Raw genomic sequence first — 18,811 nt, 5'->3', positions numbered from 1 at the left:
AAAAAGAATTGGTGGTAGAGAAGGAGGGATCATCCCACCATCTTGGGTAGGGTACGGTACCTACATCCATCTATTGCACGTAGCCGCACATCCGATCATGGTAGTCATAGTGCACGCTTGGGCAGAAGCATGTGCCTGATCGGTTGGCAGGTGCTATCGAATCAATTGATCCGCAGTTCACGGGTTCCTGTCGCGAGACTTTAGATATTGCTAGCGTCGTGACAAAGTCTCCAGTGGGACTGGCTGTAGTGCACTGCAGAGGTATTTTTTCCGAATCGCTGGCCCGATCAGCAGCCAACACATCTTTTTACTCTGTCGCGACGAAATGCTCATTCGTGTCTTTTGATTTTTTGTTCTCGCTTCCCTACCTCACTTGCCCATGATTTTCGTGTTTGCACCAGGTGCATTTGACGCAGGCGCGAAACGGGGCTTGTTGGGTCATTCTAAGTGGCCAGAGATGGCGCCTTCTTGATGGGTCGCATGTTTGCTGCCTCTCTCTTCCATCATAGATCGCACCTCGACGGGACGGGAGGATTTGCCTCGAAAAGACGGGTCTGGCGTGGTGTGTGCAGACAAAAAAAGCAATGTTGAGGATGCGGTTTTGGTTGGGATTGATTGATCGGTACGCCCTCCACAGTTCTCTACCGGCACCTACTGACGAGCAAACAGTACCGGTAAAGCCCCTCTTGGTCTGTGGTCTCGCCATCTCGTGGATGATCATTTGGGTGTCGCGCGCACGTTAATCTTCCATTTGTACTGCTCTTTTTCAAACTGCCCCCTCTTGTACCTAAAACAAAGTACCCAATGTAAACAACACACTGTTCTCCTATACTTTTGATTGTTTCTTCAAGCCACTCTGCCAAGTCATCAAGCCAGCCAAAATTCCCCGTCTGCCTACGGTACTGGTTCTGCTACGTCCTACCTACCTTACCCAGTTGCCTCACCCTTGGCGGCCCCTCCTCTCTCGGTTGCCCCACCAATCCGATCTCTGTGTGGACAAAACATCTGAGCCGCATCAACTTTTGGAACCCATATTGATCCATCGCGTTGCTGCCAACACCCTTACTTTTTGTCCTTGCAGATTTGCAATGAGGAGATGATTTGCTGCCTAGAGACTGCTTGGATCTTTCTGTAAGTGCATATAGAAAGCTTGCCGTCTTGCCGCCTCTAGGAGCTTTATTTTCTGGAACTAGGGCGAGTCCTAGTCTCTTCCAGGCTAGACTGGATGGTGACGACAAGGTCACTATTCAGATCTGAACCTGGATACCATCACCTACCTAGGCCGAACTCTGCTCTTGATTCAGAAACCATCAGCACAAAAGCTCAACGAGGGCCTGGCCGTTGCCTTTGCGGTTGCATAGCCGCCTCCGATGGACTACGATGAAGACTCCCAACCCACGCAAGGTGTGTTTGTAATCGTCGGACTAGGCCGCCGCCTTGCCTACCCGCCTATCTTTGCTCGTCAAGCTGACCGCAGCGTCGCCTGCCCCTGTAGCTACCCAGACATTAGTCGACCCGAGACGCCTAGGCAAGCAGAATTCGGGGTTTTCCGACGAGGAGATTGCCGACATAATATGCATTCTCTACCCCAAATCCGAAAATGCCCGCCGGGCAGTGGTCGCACTCGAACGAGACAATTCGAAGCACTTGGTCTCTAGACCAACCGACAACTCATCGAACGTCGATTACTTGTTCGATGACGATCCGGCTCAGTTCGGCCTCGCGACAGCCGTCTCAGGCAGCCACGTTATTGCCTTGAAGTTGTCGGCAACTACCAAAGACCCTGCCCAGGGTTTCACCTTTGGTCGCCACTCAGGGCGATGCGACATATGCTTCACGCACGACCCGCACAAGCGCTTGAGCAACATCCATTTTCGCATCTTCCTCAATGAGTATGGTGTGCTTATGCTCGAGGATACGTCCACCAACGGTACCGTCGTAGACGAGGTTCTGCTTAAGAAGTCCAAACCCGAACGATGTGAAACCAAACGGACGCTGAGCAACGGCTCTCAGATCAAGGTGCTTTTGCATAACAATGCCAATGACCTCGTTTTCCTCGTGCAAGTGCCCAGGCGCGAAGGGCAGCATGAGGTTGATTTTAGGCGTAACATCTTGGTCCACAAGCAGAGAGTGCAGGCTCTGGCAGATGAAGAAGCTGCAACAATGGTTCCTGGGCCAGCGGGAGGTCCTGTAAGTACATCCCGTGCTGTCGCATATGGCTCGCCGTGTAGCATTGGACTCGAAACATTTGCTGATGCAAAACTTAATATGAGCATAGCCTGTTTTGTTTCCTAGGGAGGCCTGGGGCACTGATCAAAGACCACGCCGGCATCTACAGCATGAGGCAACCGTTGACTCGGATGAGAGGCTACCGCGGGAATGGACCGGCTCGGACCGATACAACCGCGTGGGTCAGATAGGCAAGGGAGCCTTCGCTACAGTCCACAAGGTCACGTCAAAGTATGATGGGAGGCCATATGCCGCCAAGGAGCTGGATAAGCGTCGATTCATGAAGGACGGTGTTTTGGATCAGAAAGTTGACAATGAAATGAAAATCATGAGGAGCGTGGCCCATGTAAGTCGACCAAGTTGGGAGGTTTCGATGGATGAAACTACTGTCCGTCCCACCAGCGAGCGAATGTTGTACTGACCCGACCCGCCGTGCACAGCCGAATATAGTACGTTATGTCGATCACCTGGAATGGGAAAATCGACTGTTGATTATTATCATGGAGTATATACCCCTGGGAGACCTTGGTGGTCATGTGCAACGCTACGGCCCCCTTACCGAGCGCTTGGCGATAGCGACCGCCAAGCAGCTATCGAGCGCCTTGGGCTACCTTCACACCCACAACATAACACACCGGGATGTTAAGCCGGACAACATCCTGATACACTCGAGAGACAACGACACCTTCACGGTCAAACTGACAGACTTTGGGCTGTCCAAAATGGTTGACAACGAGCAGACGTTTTTGCGGACCTTCTGCGGTACTCTCTTGTACTGCGCCCCCGAGGTGTATTCGGAGTATCTTGACTATGACGAATATGGAATACGGCGACCCCATCAGCGACGGCAGCATATTGGTCAACGATACGACCACGCAGTCGATTTGTATTCTCTGGGTGGTGTTCTGTACTACAGCCTGACAGGAAGGCCACCGTTTCCCGCAGATAACGGCGCAGGTTACGCGGCTTTGCTCAACACTATCATGACACAGCCTCTCAACATCGCACCACTGGAAGCGGTGCGCTTGTCGCATCAAGGTATTAACTGTTTGCAGTGGATGCTATGGCGGCGACCCGAGCAGAGAGCCACTGTGCAACAAGTGGAAAACCACGAGTGGCTTGGTGGCAACCTCATGGGATTTTCTCAGAATGACGCGGGGAATACCTCGGAGGAGCTAGGACAAAAGGCATCTCAGCTCAGCCTGGTAGATGCCCGTCAGAGGTCGGACCCGCTTAGTGACGACGAATTCATCGACGAGGACGACGAAATGATGGACATGGACAGGGCCTCGAGCCGAACGTGGTCGGAGAATGCTAGTGAAAACCGCACTTTCGGTCGACAGGCTCCTCGCTTATTTGGGGAGGTCGGTGTCTCGGCTCTGGGCTCGTCTGGTGTGATTCCAGAGAACAGGCTCAATCTCTCGCTCGGTGAAGGCATCAACTTCGAGGATTCCGATGTGATTAGAGACAGTTTCTCCTCTGCCTTGACTGGAAACCATGTTGAAGATGACCCTGGTTTGCAGCCCCATGCAGCGGCGCAGGTCACGAACCAATGTGCGTTTGAAGAAAACACTGCTGTCGACTGTTTTGTGGCCAATAGCCAGGCATCGGAAAACAGCGCAAATTACGAGGCGTCCCGGGAAGACATCCAACCTAGCAGAACAGGGCACGATCTGGGTACTAGCAAACGCCTACTGGCCCTTGACAGCAGTGACGAGAACCCGGGACAAGCGAAGCCCTCCTTCAAGAGGATCAGATCAGACACTGCTTACGATGAAGCGCTGATTACGTCAGTTCCTCCGCTTGCATTCCTCGCCTCGGGAAGGCAAATCAACAACCCTGTCGCAAAGTCGACGTTTTGGGCTGCCAACGACAGAACAACGTGGCACCTCAACTACCCCGAGATGACGCAGTTACAGCATGACGCCTTTGTGCATGCCTCAAAATCTAGGGGCGAGGAGTTCGGCCCGGGAAGCTCCCTCTGGAAACTCGCGATGGAATTCTTTCCTCCTAGTTCAGGGAACATTCCCGCCCCAGATGCACAGAACTTGCGTCCCGAAGGCCTCGGTGGCCGACAAGATAAAGAGTCGAGCCCGATAACTGACGACTCGCATTCAAAGGGCAACTCTCGTGGCATGTCTGGCCTGGTCGTTCCAGTCACTGACAAGCGGCTGGCGGCTACTTTTGAATCGGCCCCCGGATCTCTCGTCGAGAACATCGCTGTACCTGTGGAAGAAACTTTCGTTTCGTTTGGCCGTGCCGATGATAACACCAACGCCTATGGCTTCAAGAAGGAAGTCAAGGTACCAAAGTACGCATTCAAGCTGATACTATGGAGGCCCGGCTTCGATCCCTCGCGTAACTTCAGGCCATGGACCTGCGTTCGGGACGCCGACAAGGCACACTTTTACATTGCGACAAAAGCCACCAACGGGATCCGTGTCAACGATTTTGTTATCCCGTCGCATGATCACCGGAACCCGACGACTGCATGTCGCCACTGGGCTCGTCTATACAACGGTGACACGGTCACTATCTGGGGTGACGACCAGCAACAAGCCAAGCTCCGTTTCAGGTGCTTTCTTACTGGTTCGCAAGAACCGCGTGCTCAAGATGATTGGCCAGCAGCCTTGGTTTCTGAGAGCGATGCCGTTAAGCTCGATGAGGCCTGCACCAAAGCCGAGCGGCGATTTCCAAAATTCATGGAAGACGACCGTATTAATTCAGCAGAGCGCCAAGACCAGCAACGGCGCGAGCTCAATGTCGAACTGGAACGCAAGAGATCAGAAGTGTTCTACCAGCGCAGAGACGAGGTTGTGAAGGCGCTTACCCAACTCAGGAGGGAGACGACCCAATCTTCAGATTCATGGGGCTTGACCCACGCACAACTCCCTTTGGCCGGAGCTAGTCGGCGGGCCTATGTTGGCACAAAGAGCCCATGATAGTATAATTGCACTACATCTAAGCCGCGCATTGGAGTGTCGCCGATGAAGCAACCAGGCCAACCTTGGGCTTGGCGCTGTTGAACACCAGGTTTTTTTTTTCTTTTTTTCTTTTTTTCTTTTTACATCAAGGGCGTCAAACAGAATGGCTGGACACGATTTCCAAGTCTCGACTCCGCAGATTTTACACATGTGATATGTAAGCCTATACTTGGCCCAACTTTTCTTCGATTTGGAAGGGACGAGCTATGTGGTTGGGCTTTTATCCTGATCATCTGTATCAATGGGTTTTGTTCGGAGTTCTTGCCAGGATGGCTGGAAGATGGAGTTATTGGAAGCACCATATACCTTTTGCACAAATCATCTCTAGCACAAGGTGGTTTACTGTTTTGTATTTCTTTCCTTCACACAGCCCGGCGGTGGACTTGGGGCATGATTGTGGCTACTTTCAAAATTAACTCTAGACTACTATTACCCAGTACCCCATCTGCAAGTACAGACCCTCCCCGAGCTCCATATCCCAATATTCGATGCCGAAAACCCCGAGAACATATCGTATGTCTCCGACGAAGCTTAGTTGTCGGTGCTCCACCAGCTTGATGAGCGGCGTTGGGACCTGCAGGATGAAAAGTTCCGACAACACCAGAAGTTCGAGCTCACCGATGAGCGTGAACGTTGCCCGCGGCTCCCTGTCGGCACGATTGGTATGGAACGGAAAAGGGCCGCAAAGATAATCAGATTGGCTGTCATCTGCGCAGGTGGTGAGACAAAGCTAATCTGGCTCTCATGTTTTTACTTTTGGACTGAGAAGTCGCCCGGCCGGCAAGGCTCTCATCAAAACCATGCCTAAACTACTGTCCTCCAGAGCTGAACCTGGTGCAGAAGAGGCCCAGACAAGTGCCTACGGATGTCGTGTAGTAAGGAAGCGCCGAAAGTCCATGTAAAGAAAGACCTCAAGTCCAAACTACCCTCTTAATTCTAAACCTGGTCAAAAAGAGCACAAATAATTGCCTCCAGATAAGCCGCAACCAAGTCCCGAAAACTCCTATCTTTGTTCGCCGAAAGTAGCCCGCCAATAGTAAGGCATCAAGACAGAAAGCTCATCAAGGAGAGAAAAGGCCATCGAGAGAAAAAATGCCATCGCAAGAAAGAAAAAGAAACCAAATACTTCAACTGAACCAACCACCTATCAACTGAAACAAAACCGTTCAAAAACAAAGCTCGCACAATCTATAGAAGTCGACAGGAGCACCGGGTCCTGAGTTGGAAGAGCCATCAGTTAGGTAGCTAGCAGGCAGGCTCTCACTACCTCAACCGCCGGTCGACCGTATGGAAGCGGAAACGGTTACGCGGGCTCTTCGGGGAGAGGGGAATTTGCATTCTGTTTTGTATGTAGCAGGTGGGTTTTCACCACTCTACCGCAAAGAGCCATTTCCACCGGCTTCGTCGAAGCGGGCACGACGAGGCGGGCGCTCTTCCGGGAGATGAGATCGTGCCTTCCGCTTGCCAGTGATCAAGTTCAATGCGTCTTGTATCCGAGCAACATCGTCCGTCTTGTTCTCCAAATCCTTGACCATCAACTCCAAGGAAGCTGCCTTGTCCCGCTCAGCTTGTGCCAGGCTTGTCATTCGGCGAAGCTTCTCTTCCGTGACTTCAAGACGGTGCTCAGAGGAATGCAAGGCCGCGGCTTGTGTGTTCCAGTCGCCCACAAGATCTGGAACACGACGGCACAGCTCGATGGTCTCGGTTGGAGGAGGGTCTCTCGGAGGTAGTTGCAGCTCTTGAATACTGCGCAGTTTCTATTGGAAGGTGCCGGTCTGGACGTCAGCTGGATCAGTTTGCACACCAACGTAGAAGCAATTTGTGCTGGGACCCTCATCATCAGACTCCGAGTCTGTCCAAGAGCCTGACGAAGAGTGTCTCGCCTCATCGTCGGTGTCAACTACATCAAGCTTTCTCACATCAATCGGGTTTCCCCCTGAAGGGTCTGCATCTTCCGGGAACAGCCAGGAAGGCTGGCTCGCCCTAGGCGTGGGGCTGCCCAAAGTTATCTGACAGAGCGGCATGGTCGTTATACCAGTTGGGTCAATCATCTCTCCACCAAGGCCAGCATCCAAACAAGTTCGAATTGCGTGGTTGATTTCCTTTCGGTAATCACACAGGGCCAAGTCGTTGAAATTTCCGGACACCACCTCGTGCGACCACATCTGGAACAAATAGCATTCTGCTAGAGGCTTGATGTACTGGTACACCTTGTACTGGGTATAGACGCACAGGACCCGTGAGTAGATAGCAAAGATGCGGGCGACTTTCAACGAAGTTTTGTAGCATCTTGGCAAAAAGGAGACAGGGTCAAATCGAGGACAATGGGTGTTCCCATTGTTGGCGTACTGCTGCTCATACGTGTGGAGCCCGAGTGTCTTTAGTTACTCCTCCTGGTCGCGATAAGAGAGGCCATTGTACACTACTTGCTCACTTGGCGAAAGTAGTTGCCACTACGCAAGGACTGGCTTCAGGAAAGTGAGGATTAAGCCAACTCCGCTCCGTTCTGAACTTCCCAAGAACCATGCACAAGATGTGGAGAGATCCAATCTTGCTCAGAGAAGGCTCCAGCTCGTTCAGCAGGATATTGGGTTCCTTGTGGAGCGAAGGACTGTAGACAAAGCGTTCGGTGGTGTATGCCGTTGCCTTCTTTCGTACCGAATGTTGAGTCCACACAGTTTCGTCGGATACAGTCAAGAGGTGCCTGATAACTTCGTTCCGTAAAGCGGCGGGAGCTGCGCGATAGCTGTATTCTTCTTCTCGGGCATTCACGCCCCTGTAGAAGATGAAGTTGTCTCGATCGTCGTCAATCTACAAGGACCAAGGATGAGTAAGAGGAGAGTTCCAGTCGATAGGAGCCCTGGTCTCATCGCCTTTAGTACAATCTTGGGAGTTTCAATCTCTCGAACAAAAGCGTCTAAGGATGAGATAGGTTCGTTCTCTCCGATGTTGAAGACGGATCCCGGCCACTTTCTTAGCACAAGCCAGCCAGTAAGCTCGAAGTGACTTTCAGACAAGCCCTCGGAAACATTTTCACCCAAGTCCAATTAACTGCATACTTTGTCGAACGCGAGGCAATATCCTCGTAACCAATTGAACCGCACTTCTTGGTCGTGGTAGTCGAATATAGCATCTCGGCGGTCAGGCGGAGCATCGTCCCTAGCCACAGCCAGGGAGGGCGCTGTCTCATGACCTGGAAAGTCTCCTTAATGCGTCGTACTCCTATAAAAGGAGTACTACGATCTGAAGGAATAATATCAAAGCGTAAAAGGTGGAAGTAAGCTGCCCTGCTGATCTCTATCTGCTGACAGAGATGAGGTTGTTCCGTCAGACGAATCGTCACTGTTTGAGGGAGGGATGCCGGAAAGATGGCCATTCATTTGACCAGGAGGAAAAGTAAAAGGGTTAGGTGGAGTAAGAGCGCCAGGAGATGTAAGACGGTTAAATGAGGTAGGACGGTCGGGAGAGATAGGAAGGTCAGGAGACGAAGACCGGCCGGATGAACCAGGCAGGCTGGACTTGGATCTGTCAGGAAATGAAGGCGGGGCGGGTAAAGCACCGTGTGCCATATGTGCAATCTGCAAAACGTCAGCGACCAGTTCGTTATTTTGGGATAGGTTAAAACTTACCAGCTGGTGTTGGTCTCCCATTCGATCGAGGCGAAGCGGTAAACGGCGTTCATAGTTAAGATCACCCGGAAGTTGTGTGTTATTGTCGTCGCCGAAGGTTAAAACGATGGCAGTGCCGGCAATATTGTCCAAGATGACGTTATTGTTGTTGACTGCGTTGGAGATAGCGTCGAAACGATATCTGGCAGATTGATCTCCGTCGGCAACCTCTTGCTTGATCTCGACAACTTCCTGTCGGGAGTTCGTATCAGATGGTGGCGAAGATGGGTCTGCCATACTGGCGTTCCGGACGCACCAGCGAAGCTACTGGCCGATAAGCCGTATGCGTCTGGAGGAAGAGACGTAAGGTAGAATGCCAATAAAGGCAAATGTTCAAATCCCATACGGGTGAGAACAGGACCGGAATTCTAGTGGACTGATTTGCGTAAAAGGGAGGAGGGGTTTGGTGTCTGTACACAATTTTGGTGCTATCAGCAGGGGCAGCTGCTGATATGGGGATGCACCAATGTATCGACCCCGACGAATCGTTTGGAATGGGTTGTCAACAGATACACAATCCGAAGATTGTGGAACAAATTTTTGGTCAGAAAGGAAAGGAGAGGAGGGGAGGAAAGAGGAAGAGGGAAGGTATGTACGCAGGCAGGCAGAAAGGAGAGTACGCAGTGAGGCAGACTGTAATTTCCCAGATTGGTCTGGCAGCTCTCTGTTTGTGTGCCAGCTAGAACGTGACCGAAAAGTGAAAAAAAGAAAAGAGTCACCACCTTGCCGGCCTCATTGTTTCTGGTCTACCAACACAATAAAGTTGTGGCAGATCCTGCCAAACAAGACCCATCCCTGAATTTATCAGCTGGAAACTGGAGGCTATCAATGACGTGGAAGACGTTTGGTCAATCGGGACTGATGCTTGGTTGAACTCGCCGTGCGACTGCCTAGGTATATTATGCCGGCCACATGCGGCCCATGGTGTTCCAGGGCTACCTGACATGAACTGTCAGTACCGTAGGTACATATGAACCCGACTAATACTATTATACCACGACGCCATCCAGGCTCAGATTAATATATTACTGGTTGAAGACTGGAGGGCTTATAAAAAGGAGAAGAAGAACCCTCCCGGCCAGCTCAAAACCAACAAGAAAATGCCCCCCTTCGCTCTAGTAGTCCTCCCAATGCTCCCGCGGTCAACCGCCCATCAGTCAAGCATGTCACTGCGACGATGGAATGGGTTGAATGCTCGCACACCTTATCTACAATCTTACAGCCAGAGCGTGGCTAGATGCCACGTGCTTGAAGTGAAGTTTTCTTAAAAATAGATAAGAAAAAAAAGACTTGAAATATCCCGTGATTGCTGACATGTTCTGTCCCTGTTACCTCGGTGTGGCACCCTCCCGCTCTTCCAGATCGCGAATATATTTCACAAATGTTTTCTTGTGTGCCTGGATATCGATACGTTAGCAATGTACTGCAAGATGAGGCCCCTCGTGGGTGTTGAACGGGGTTGTTGTGGGGCTGGGAAACATACGATTCCGGCAAATTTGCCATCGCGAAGCACACAAATATACCTCAAGCCGAGCTTGACGAAGCACTCGTAGACCAGATCCAGTGGTGATCTGATGTCAAGTGCAACAGGTGCCTGATCATCCGGGGTTGTTAGTAAGAGATTCCCACGCATTATTCTCGTCGGCCACCGATGCCCTGCCACTCCACAAAAAGGAACATACCGGATCAATATAACGTGTCAAGTCCGAGGGGTCAGGCTCCCCATCGTCATCGTCATCAACGCTAGGCACATCGGCCATCAAGCACATGGCTGACTCCTCATCCTCGAGGTTGTCCAGGGCAAACTCGAGATCTGGTGCAGGGATGAGCCCAACCAGTGTCCCGTCACGCACGATGGGTAGTCCGCCGTCAAGCTCTCCCCTCTGGTGTAGAACGTTGAGTTTGTCGCGCAGGCTGACGGCAGCGACGAGCGGCGAGTTTGTGATGTCGATAATCCTCTCGCGCCTTATGCGAGGGACAATATCTCCAAGGTCAGATGTGAAGATGGGCTTGTGCTTGTTGTTGAGATACGGGTATGAGTTCATGTTGGTCAAAAGGTCCTGAATTCCGTGGTCAGTTAGTCAGGCCGATCCTGAAACAATCAGACAAACCAGTTGCGCAGCTACACTTACGTAAACACTCAGAGGCTCAATGGCATCAGCCGTCCATTTGGCCACCAGGACAGAGAGGGAGAAAGGCAACACATAGTCCAGGCTGCCCGTCAACTCAAACAGAATTACCGCAAGGGTGACGGAGAGACGAGTGACACCGCACATGGTGGCACCTGCGGCAATCAGCGCATAGACTCCCGGCTGTATGCAGCTCGCATCGCCAACCTGGGAGCAGGTTCCCCAAATCGTCCAAGTGTGGGTAGTGAGCACAAACCATTGGACGCAATGTCCAATTATTCGACCCATGAGGCCACCAACAACCATAGATGGCACGTAGATGCCTGCTGGAACTTTCTGTATGGTTCAATTTCATCAGCAAATGATCAGAACCGAAACTTGGTCTATATGATACCGAGTGAGCACTTACAATGCCAAAAGTCACAATGGTAAGGAATCCCTTGACCAAGAATGCACCGAACAGTCTAGTGATGGTAGCTCCAATATCGTCACGGTTGTCGGGGCAGATACCGAGCTCCTCCAGGTTGTTATCCGTGTCGTCACAAGGCGCGGCGAGGTTGTACAAGAGCTTAGCCACAGGCAGCTTCGTGAGCACGTTCCAGTAGCCAATCAGGCCCGTGATCAGTGCCACCAGCACAACTTCGAGTAACGGGTGCTGCTTGACGACTGGAACTCGGCGGAAGGACTGAGCCCAACGGCGTGAAGCCTTGATGAACATGGCACCGGCGGCGCCGCCCAATACACCAATGAGAATGAAGCTGAAGATCTCAAAATACTCCCAATCCTGCTTGTAATGAACTTGGAACATGACGATCTTGTGGGTACCATAAGGATTCAGAAACTTGAGGGTGAGTGCTGCGGTTATGCAGCAGAAGAAGGTGCGAAAGAGCGTCTTGGCTGGGAAGAAGTAGGCCACCTCCTCAAGTCCAAAGAGTACACCGCTCAGGGGAGCACCGAATGCAACTGCAACACCTGCCGCCGCCGCCGCCGACAGAACCTCACGCCTCTTGGCATCGTTGTAGTCGTATTTTGCAAAAAGACGACATGCAATGTTGCCCACACAGGTTGCTATGTGAACATAAGGACCCTCTTTACCCAAACTCAAACCTGACGCCACACTGAGAATGAGGCCAGCAGACTTGATTAGCAATGTTTTAGCTCCCAAGAACCCGTGGAGAACGAAGCCGCTGAGGATAACGCGGACTTCGGCCACGCCACTTCCAGCAGCCGAGTAGTAAATCATGGGAGGGTTCAGATTCTTCTCCTTGGCCAAGGCCGGGGGCGGAGTCAAATTGGCGCTGCCGCTGTCGTCGTGTGGGTCGTGAGGAGGCTCAGAAGCATGCGCCGGGTCGACACCCAGGTCTTCATCCAGTGTCGTCAGCCTGTATGCCGACGGCACGACCGTCTTTGTCTGGAGGGTAAGCAGACAAGCCAGAACGGCGAAAAAGACCACGGCGCAGATGTAGACGGCGTAGTCGGTTCCGAGGTAGCCAAACGGGTAGCCCTGCATTATCTCGTCCCAGAGTCTGAAGTCGATGCAGTCACCGTGAGGACAGCACTGCTTCTCAGACAAGTACCAAGCGCGAGCACAGTAGCCGTATTTCAGGTCAAAAAGTGTCACCTCGCTGACGTTGATTATGTAGGCCAGTATAGCCACAGTGACACCCACCACGGCACTCAAGATCCAGCCTTGTGCACCATCAAACAGAACATATATGCGCCCCCAAAAGTCCTTCCGCGACATGAGAGCCTTCACCCGATAAGCGTCTGCTATGTTGTCCCGGACCCAGTCGGTCGACGTGAACTGATCGTACCACACCCGCTCGTCTGCGCCGCTGGCGCCCTTGGAGTCGGCCATGCTCGACTCTTGGCGATCCGCCAAGGCATGGAAGAGTCGTGTTGTGAAGGAGTTGCCGCGGTGGTGATGCCGCGTCGCAAAGGTGTAGCTTTGCTCTCGAGAGAGGTGGGGGGATCGTGGTGTGCCGTGCGAGCTGGGTAGGCGGAGGTGCGAATACTGAGCAGGCGGACCTGACAGCAGCGGCGACCTCTCGTCGGGCTGGCGGGACATTGAAGTTCCTCTGCTGGGCCCCTTGCTACCCGGATAGTGCCTGCGCTGTCGGCGAGTCGATGTGGGCGACGCTGGTTGAGACATTGTCGCCCGCTGGATTTCCAAGTCCCTATCGATCTCTAGGCGGATGGTGCGCCGGCCCGTGTCTTCGGCATCTTGCCGTCCCCTTTGACTAGACATGGTGAAGCCGTTGGCTGCCGGGTAAGTGGGTGGTGGGTTGCGCGCGGTCGTATGGGAGGGTTATCGCGTCGTGACTAAGGGTCTTGGTTCCAGCTTGTCGTGCAACGTGCAGGAGGCAGGAGAGATAGAGGTTAAGGAGAAGGAGAAGCAAAAATCTGGGCAGCTCAAGCCACCGACGACAAGAAGCAGCGAGACTCCATATAAATTAGGGGAACGTGAAGAGGGATAGGTAGCTGAGGGATGGGGCTGACATGCGAATAAAACATAAAGATCACCGAGCCTCTGGTAGGGTTACATGGGGACAAGACACTGGTTTTGAATTGAACTATGTCCAAGATTGTAAGGTCTGGGAAGCAGGCGCGAGCACGCAATGCAATGCGGTCTGATGATGGGGCCGCACAGTCTATCAACCATGTCCGGAGAATATCTACTGGTAAGGGTATGGTACAATGGTTCAGACGGGGGTGGATGGTATTGGATAAGGATAGCTGTCTGGATTGAAGCAGGATTCGACGGTTTCGGCTGTTGGCAATGATCACGTTGGGGCTTGGCTGTGTTCCGGTGCTCCATTTGCCCCACGCTACCCATCGCACAGCGCCCACTCGCAATGTCTCTGTGGTGCCCATTACAGAACTAAGAAACATGACCTTTTGGCGAGTGTGTGTCAGCTGCCTGTCGCTCCCTCCGCAAGCTCGCTCCTTGGTGTCTGGAGGTTGTCAGATGCTTTCGAGGGAACGAGTCAAAGGTTGAGCGGGAGGAATATCCGAGAAACTCAACTAGGTCCTTCGATGGATTAAGACCGATTAACGTGGTAATTGTCTTATTTACTCTAGACTTGGGTCTCGATCTGCCGCTTTTTTGTTTACCCCAGTTCGATGAAATCATCGTGCACCGGCCCCAGGTTTGACCCTGCCAAGCTTGACTTGTGCTGTCCTCGACTGATCTTTGCCGTTGTACGGGGGAAAGTTGTCCTTCGAATAAATTCAGATAAACATGATTAACGACCTCCGGTCGCGCAAATGGCTGATACCGGTACAACAAAACCCCGCCGCCATTCCATCGAGTACATAAGCTTATCAGAAAACCGATTTTTAGTTCTAGTTAGCCAAGTTAATAACGACGCCTGGGATACTAATGATGCCTAGTTGTCGGTCGTTTTTTTTTCTTTTTTCCAGCGCAAGTTTTAGCAAGGCACAGTACACAGACACACCTATTTTCGGTACCTGAAGTAGGTACCCATCTCAACTACGGAGTAGGGGCTTTAGCGAAACTTACCGTGCTATCTCTTCCTCCACAATGGACGGCAGGCAATCATCAGACAGTGGGGTGCCGAGCTAGTGGGGGTTCCTTCTCCGAGGCGAGGTGCGTCAGTCACGTGCCATCCGAGCTAGCGGAGCTTTGTTAGTGTGGTTCAATGCTTTGCTTGGCCAGGAACGTCTTTAATCGCGACCTTGTTTTAGATATCTACAACCCCCGAGGAGTAAGAAATTCTGATCTGATTTCAATCATATTAATTATCTCAGCCCAAAGATCTTTAAGGGTCTTGGCGACATGATCAGACTATGACTAGGGCCTGCTGCTTGCTAGCAAGATGTCCGGAGAGCATCATGGCAAACCCAGCGCCGTACCGTCGTTTGCTTCCTTCAAGAAGCAGGAGCCGTTGAAACCTCTATCGGAAGTAGGAGAAGAACGCAAACCAGCGACAGAGCCTGCCGGGGGTGGCGATGGTTCTGATGATCGTGGAAGGAGGTCCAGATCCAAAAGACATCACCATGACCGGCAACACCAGTCAAGTTCCAGCCATAGAAAGAATTCGGAGTCTGTCACTCTACGGCATCGTGAGCACGCCAAAGACGATTTCGGAAGTCTGCTGAAGCCTGTTGATGGGCTCTCAACCACTCACAAGTCTGTCCCTGTGCTTGTCACTGAGCAGCAGTCTAAACATTCCGACAAATTGTACACCATCGACAGACTAGGCGATCCACTGATCCTCAGATATGGATCGAATGACCGCTCCAAGGTCCCAGGGTACAGCAGAGGAGGCCGTGGCCGTATCCTCGGTCAGGCTGTTGGATTTCTCGAGACTGATCGAATAGGGGCCAGGGAGGTATTTGTCATCCGCTCTCCCCGGGAGCGTGGTTCTCTTTTTCGGGAGAAGAACGTCCCGCAACTCAAATCTGGCAATGGGCTAGAGAAGAATTTCATACCAAGGCCCCATAAACGATCAGATGCACCAGTGGCGTCCGAGGAGATGGAGTTCTTGCCAATTACAAATCCAAACAAGAGGAAGCGTGGGCAAGACGATGAAGATGCCCATGACGGACGTTTTGGCCCCAACGGTGGTCCTTTAAGGATGCCTGGGCTGCAGCCGTCCGAACCAGGTGCTTTTGACAGTGAGACGACGTCTGATGAAGATCAGATGCTCGATGTCGATGATGATGACGAAGACGACCAGACGGAGGGGCAAGAGGAGCTGCAGAACACCAAGAAACGTCTCATTGAGCTATCACGGCGGGTCAAGGAGCACCCAGAGGATGTCGACGCTTGGTTTGCCCTCATTAAACTTCAGGAAACGAGACTACATCTTGACACGAACGAGGCCGAAAACGAAACATTCTCCAAGGGTGTGGCAGAAGTTAAGTTGTCCATGTTTGAGTCTGCTTTGAAGCATTCCCAGTCTGAAGTAGATCGTGAGAGGCTTCTCCTCGGACTCATGCGGGAAGGAAGGCACATTTGGGCCCCTAAAGTGTTGACCAAGCGTTGGGAATCAATCTACAAGGAGCACCCACGCAGTTTTCTGCTGTGGAGGGCATACCTTGATCATCTGATGACCGATGTTGCCTCTTTTGGCTTTGATGAGATCAAGGAATTCTTCCAAAAACGTCTGGATTTTCTCAAAGCTGAAATGTATCTGGCGACATCTCAAGCGTCCGCCACTCAGGAGGTAGTAAACCTGTGTGAGCAGTTGTTATACGTGTTTCTCCGAGTAACCAGGTACCTACGAGATAGCGGATTCTCCGAGACGGCTGTCGCATTATGGCAGGGAATATTGGAACTCACTTTCTGCCGTCCAAGCGGGCTTGTCGACTCTTCAGCAGAAGCATGTCTATTGGCTTTTCGGGATTTCTGGGAGAGCGAGGTCCCCCGCTTTGGCGAGCAAGACCACCAAGGTTGGAATGCTTTTGCCAGTAGCGATCAGGACGTGCCAGATCCTCGGATATCAGCGCCTCCAGAACTTCCCCAATCTAGAGATGTGTACAAGGCGTGGGCTTCTTCGGAACGCCAAAGATGCCTCGGTAGCGGCATGCCTGCCCGTGCGGTAGATCAAGATGCCGTTGAAGACCCACTGAGGGTGGTAATGTATTCGGATATCGAGAGTTTTCTCTTTGTGATACCCTCTTGGATAGTCCCACAGGTCAGCGCGCAAGTGGCCGAGGCGCTGTCTCAATTTTGTCACCTGCCCGCCCTCTCTGATCTTCACGGTCTTATGCAAGCCGCCAGGGACGACCAGTTCACCAGTGGGTTTCATGCACATCTCCATGCCGCAGTTGATTTCAAAACGAGCGAACAGACAAGCGGGGCACTTGGCGAAGACCACGGGCCCAAGAAAGCGCCTCAGTTTCTCCACGATGAAGCTCGTATGGCATATTCTACGGATTTGCTGGTAGTAGGTTCAGATTGGTTTTCCTACGGAATAACGACAACTGTACCAGATATCCCAAGAGATTTCCACGACTGGACATCCAACACCATTCAGGAGCTTGCCCTCAAGCACAAAGTTGAAGAAGTTGGGGAACTCCATCTCTCTCTGCAGTGGACCCATAAACCACAAAACGCAAAGAAGACAGCAAAGGGCTTGCTCAAGCTATACCCCACAAATATCGAACTATACAAAGCATATGCATATTCCGAGTACTGCAACGGTAATTTTGAGCTAGCCAAGAACGTGTTGTTGTCGGCTGCCAGTCAAAAACTAGGCGCTGTCCCGGGCAAGACCCAATCATTATGGAACGCCCTGGTGTGGATGGAGTTGCAGAGGACCAATCTCCAAAATGCCGCAGCAACCTTGTGCTCGTCGGCAGGGGACAAACCCGGTACGGTCATGCCTATGGATGATCTACCTCAGCCAACGCCGACGCAGATTCTCAAGGCACGCCAGAGTTTCCAGACCGCAAGAGACTACCAGCTATCGTCCGGAAATGTGGCCGGGGCCGTCGCATTTGCGGAGTCGTCAGTCTTGCTAGCATATCTAACGACGAAGGATGGCGAGGAGACATACTCGGCGAAACAAGGCAATTTGTCATCCGCAGTCGCAAGTGTGCTTTCCTTCTCAGATGAGCTCTGCTCTCGAAGCGACGTGTCACATTCCGCGAGCCATGAAAGATTCCTACAATTCGCGTCGAAGCTTGTATACTTTCACGCCAAAAATGGGTTAGTGCCTAGACTGCTCAACCACCCAAGTTTTGAAATGTTGACTAGACCCAACACTAACATGTGCCACCACTGTAGATCTTTCAGACCTGCATCCTTACGGGAGATCTTTTTGCGCTTTGTCACGTTATTTCCGCGGAACACCATATTCCTGTCTCTCTTTGCGTGGGCCGAGTCGAGCCTCCGCCTGGACGATCCCGTGCGCAGGCTGCTGCAGAAAAGCATTCTAGTCGAGCCGACCGACACGATATCGGCCCGTATCTTTGCCATCCGCCACGAGATGCGCGTCGGGAACGCCTACTCTACGCGGGCGGCCTTTGAGCAGGCCGTAGCGGTCGACAGGTTCGCCGGTGACCCCCACTTGTGGATAGCTTACCTGCGGTTCTGCTGTAGCAGGAAGGAGCTGCGGAGTAAGGCCAAGGGCGTCTTTTACCGAGCCATGGCCGCCTGCCCCTGGGCCAAGGAGATTGTCATGGAAGGGTTCGGCGGCGGTCTGATTCGCGACATGGCTTCCGACGAGCTGCGGGCGCTCTATACTACCATGTCGGCTAGGGGTCTGAGGATCCACATCGACATGGAGGAGTTTGTGGAGGAGTGGCGGAGACGGAAGAATGGCGGCAGGTAGTGAGAGTAATATGAGTGGTCAAGTGGATGAAGAATATGATGAACCATTGGCGGAAAATATGTGAGACAGTTTACGAGACATTTTGCTCCGTAATGCAGCAGACGTTGAGCAATACCGATATTGTATGAGTACTCTCGCAAGGGCTGCTCAAATGTTTGGCTCACGTAATATTAGCGTTTTTTCCTAAATCTCGTATATACTGGTCCCACGCCCTCTTCTGCCCCCCTTTCCAATTGCTTAGATTGTTATGTGCCAAAGTCGTGGAATTAGTCTATGGGTACCTATCTAGTGACTGTCGTGGAGGAATCTATATATTTATTGCTAGGCGCATGTTACATGCCTAAATATGTGATCGCCACCCAAGATCTGCCCGTCAGGGCAGATCATCGCCCCTGACGGTGATCTCTATCAAACAATTTTACCCGTATCTGAACTCAATCCCATCGTCGTTCATTCAGGGCCATCAAAACATATTCATTTACCAGGTTGCCAAACTC

General features: G+C 52.0%; 6 protein-coding genes across 6 annotated transcripts; 2 read left to right on the top strand and 4 right to left on the bottom strand.

Moving 5' to 3' along the window:
• Positions 1-70: 70 nt before the first annotated feature.
• MGG_15572 (uncharacterized protein) lies at positions 71-721 on the bottom strand (the record flags this gene model as incomplete). The annotated part of the gene is made up of 2 exons (XM_003713684.1): positions 71-187; positions 656-721. 2 exons carry the CDS (start codon positions 719-721, stop codon positions 71-73), a joined length of 183 nt encoding a protein of 60 aa, XP_003713732.1.
• Positions 189-6,821, top strand: MGG_04790 (CAMK/RAD53 protein kinase). The gene is made up of 4 exons (XM_003713683.1): positions 189-1,404; positions 1,496-2,190; positions 2,279-2,575; positions 2,670-6,821. The coding sequence occupies exons 1-4, from the start codon at positions 1,371-1,373 to the stop codon at positions 5,169-5,171; spliced, it is 3,528 nt and encodes a 1,175-aa protein (XP_003713731.1). The 5' UTR covers positions 189-1,370; the 3' UTR covers positions 5,172-6,821.
• Positions 6,587-7,101, bottom strand: MGG_15571 (uncharacterized protein; the record flags this gene model as incomplete). Its single annotated transcript, XM_003713682.1, has 2 exons — positions 6,587-6,949; positions 7,018-7,101. 2 exons carry the CDS (start codon positions 7,099-7,101, stop codon positions 6,587-6,589), a joined length of 447 nt encoding a protein of 148 aa, XP_003713730.1.
• Positions 7,102-8,690: 1,589 nt separating this feature from the next.
• MGG_15570 (uncharacterized protein) lies at positions 8,691-9,118 on the bottom strand (the record flags this gene model as incomplete). The annotated part of the gene is made up of 2 exons (XM_003713681.1): positions 8,691-8,738; positions 8,843-9,118. The coding sequence occupies 2 exons, from the start codon at positions 9,116-9,118 to the stop codon at positions 8,691-8,693; spliced, it is 324 nt and encodes a 107-aa protein (XP_003713729.1).
• Positions 9,119-9,724: 606 nt separating this feature from the next.
• On the bottom strand, positions 9,725-13,898 carry MGG_11357 (chloride channel protein 3). The gene is made up of 5 exons (XM_003713680.1): positions 11,420-13,898; positions 11,014-11,346; positions 10,564-10,941; positions 10,365-10,475; positions 9,725-10,278 (listed from the first exon to the last, which is right to left on the bottom strand). The coding sequence occupies exons 1-5, from the start codon at positions 13,256-13,258 to the stop codon at positions 10,210-10,212; spliced, it is 2,730 nt and encodes a 909-aa protein (XP_003713728.1). The 5' UTR covers positions 13,259-13,898; the 3' UTR covers positions 9,725-10,209.
• A 734-nt stretch (positions 13,899-14,632) lies between these two features.
• Positions 14,633-18,724, top strand: MGG_04788 (uncharacterized protein). The gene is made up of 2 exons (XM_003713679.1): positions 14,633-17,689; positions 17,768-18,724. Exons 1-2 carry the CDS (start codon positions 14,850-14,852, stop codon positions 18,312-18,314), a joined length of 3,387 nt encoding a protein of 1,128 aa, XP_003713727.1. The 5' UTR covers positions 14,633-14,849; the 3' UTR covers positions 18,315-18,724.
• The last annotated feature ends 87 nt before the right edge of the window (positions 18,725-18,811 follow it).

This window comes from Pyricularia oryzae, chromosome 2 (assembly GCF_000002495.2).
Source record: "Pyricularia oryzae 70-15 chromosome 2, whole genome shotgun sequence".
Taxonomy (NCBI): Eukaryota; Fungi; Ascomycota; class Sordariomycetes; order Magnaporthales; family Pyriculariaceae; genus Pyricularia; species Pyricularia oryzae.
This window is presented reverse-complemented; position numbering and strand designations above follow the sequence as displayed.

Excerpts from the sequence above, each read along its gene's own strand:
- MGG_04790 (XM_003713683.1), top strand. The coding sequence starts at position 1,371 with ATGGACTACGATGAAGACTCCCAACCCACGCAAG. Across the intron at positions 2,191-2,278 it reads CTGGGCCAGCGGGAGGTCCT|CCTGTTTTGTTTCCTAGGGA; the intron begins GTAAGTACATCC and ends ATATGAGCATAG. Across the intron at positions 2,576-2,669 it reads TCATGAGGAGCGTGGCCCAT|CCGAATATAGTACGTTATGT; the intron begins GTAAGTCGACCA and ends CGCCGTGCACAG.
- MGG_11357 (XM_003713680.1), bottom strand. The coding sequence starts at position 13,258 with ATGTCTAGTCAAAGGGGACGGCAAGATGCCGAAGACACGGGCCGGCGC. Across the intron at positions 11,347-11,419 it reads CCATTGTGACTTTTGGCATT|AAAGTTCCAGCAGGCATCTA; the intron begins GTAAGTGCTCAC and ends TGAACCATACAG. Across the intron at positions 10,476-10,563 it reads TGACACGTTATATTGATCCG|GCACCTGTTGCACTTGACAT; the intron begins GTATGTTCCTTT and ends CCGGATGATCAG.
- MGG_04788 (XM_003713679.1), top strand. The coding sequence starts at position 14,850 with ATGTCCGGAGAGCATCATGGCAAACCCAGCGCCGTACCGTCGTTTGCT. Across the intron at positions 17,690-17,767 it reads TACTTTCACGCCAAAAATGG|ATCTTTCAGACCTGCATCCT; the intron begins GTTAGTGCCTAG and ends CCACCACTGTAG.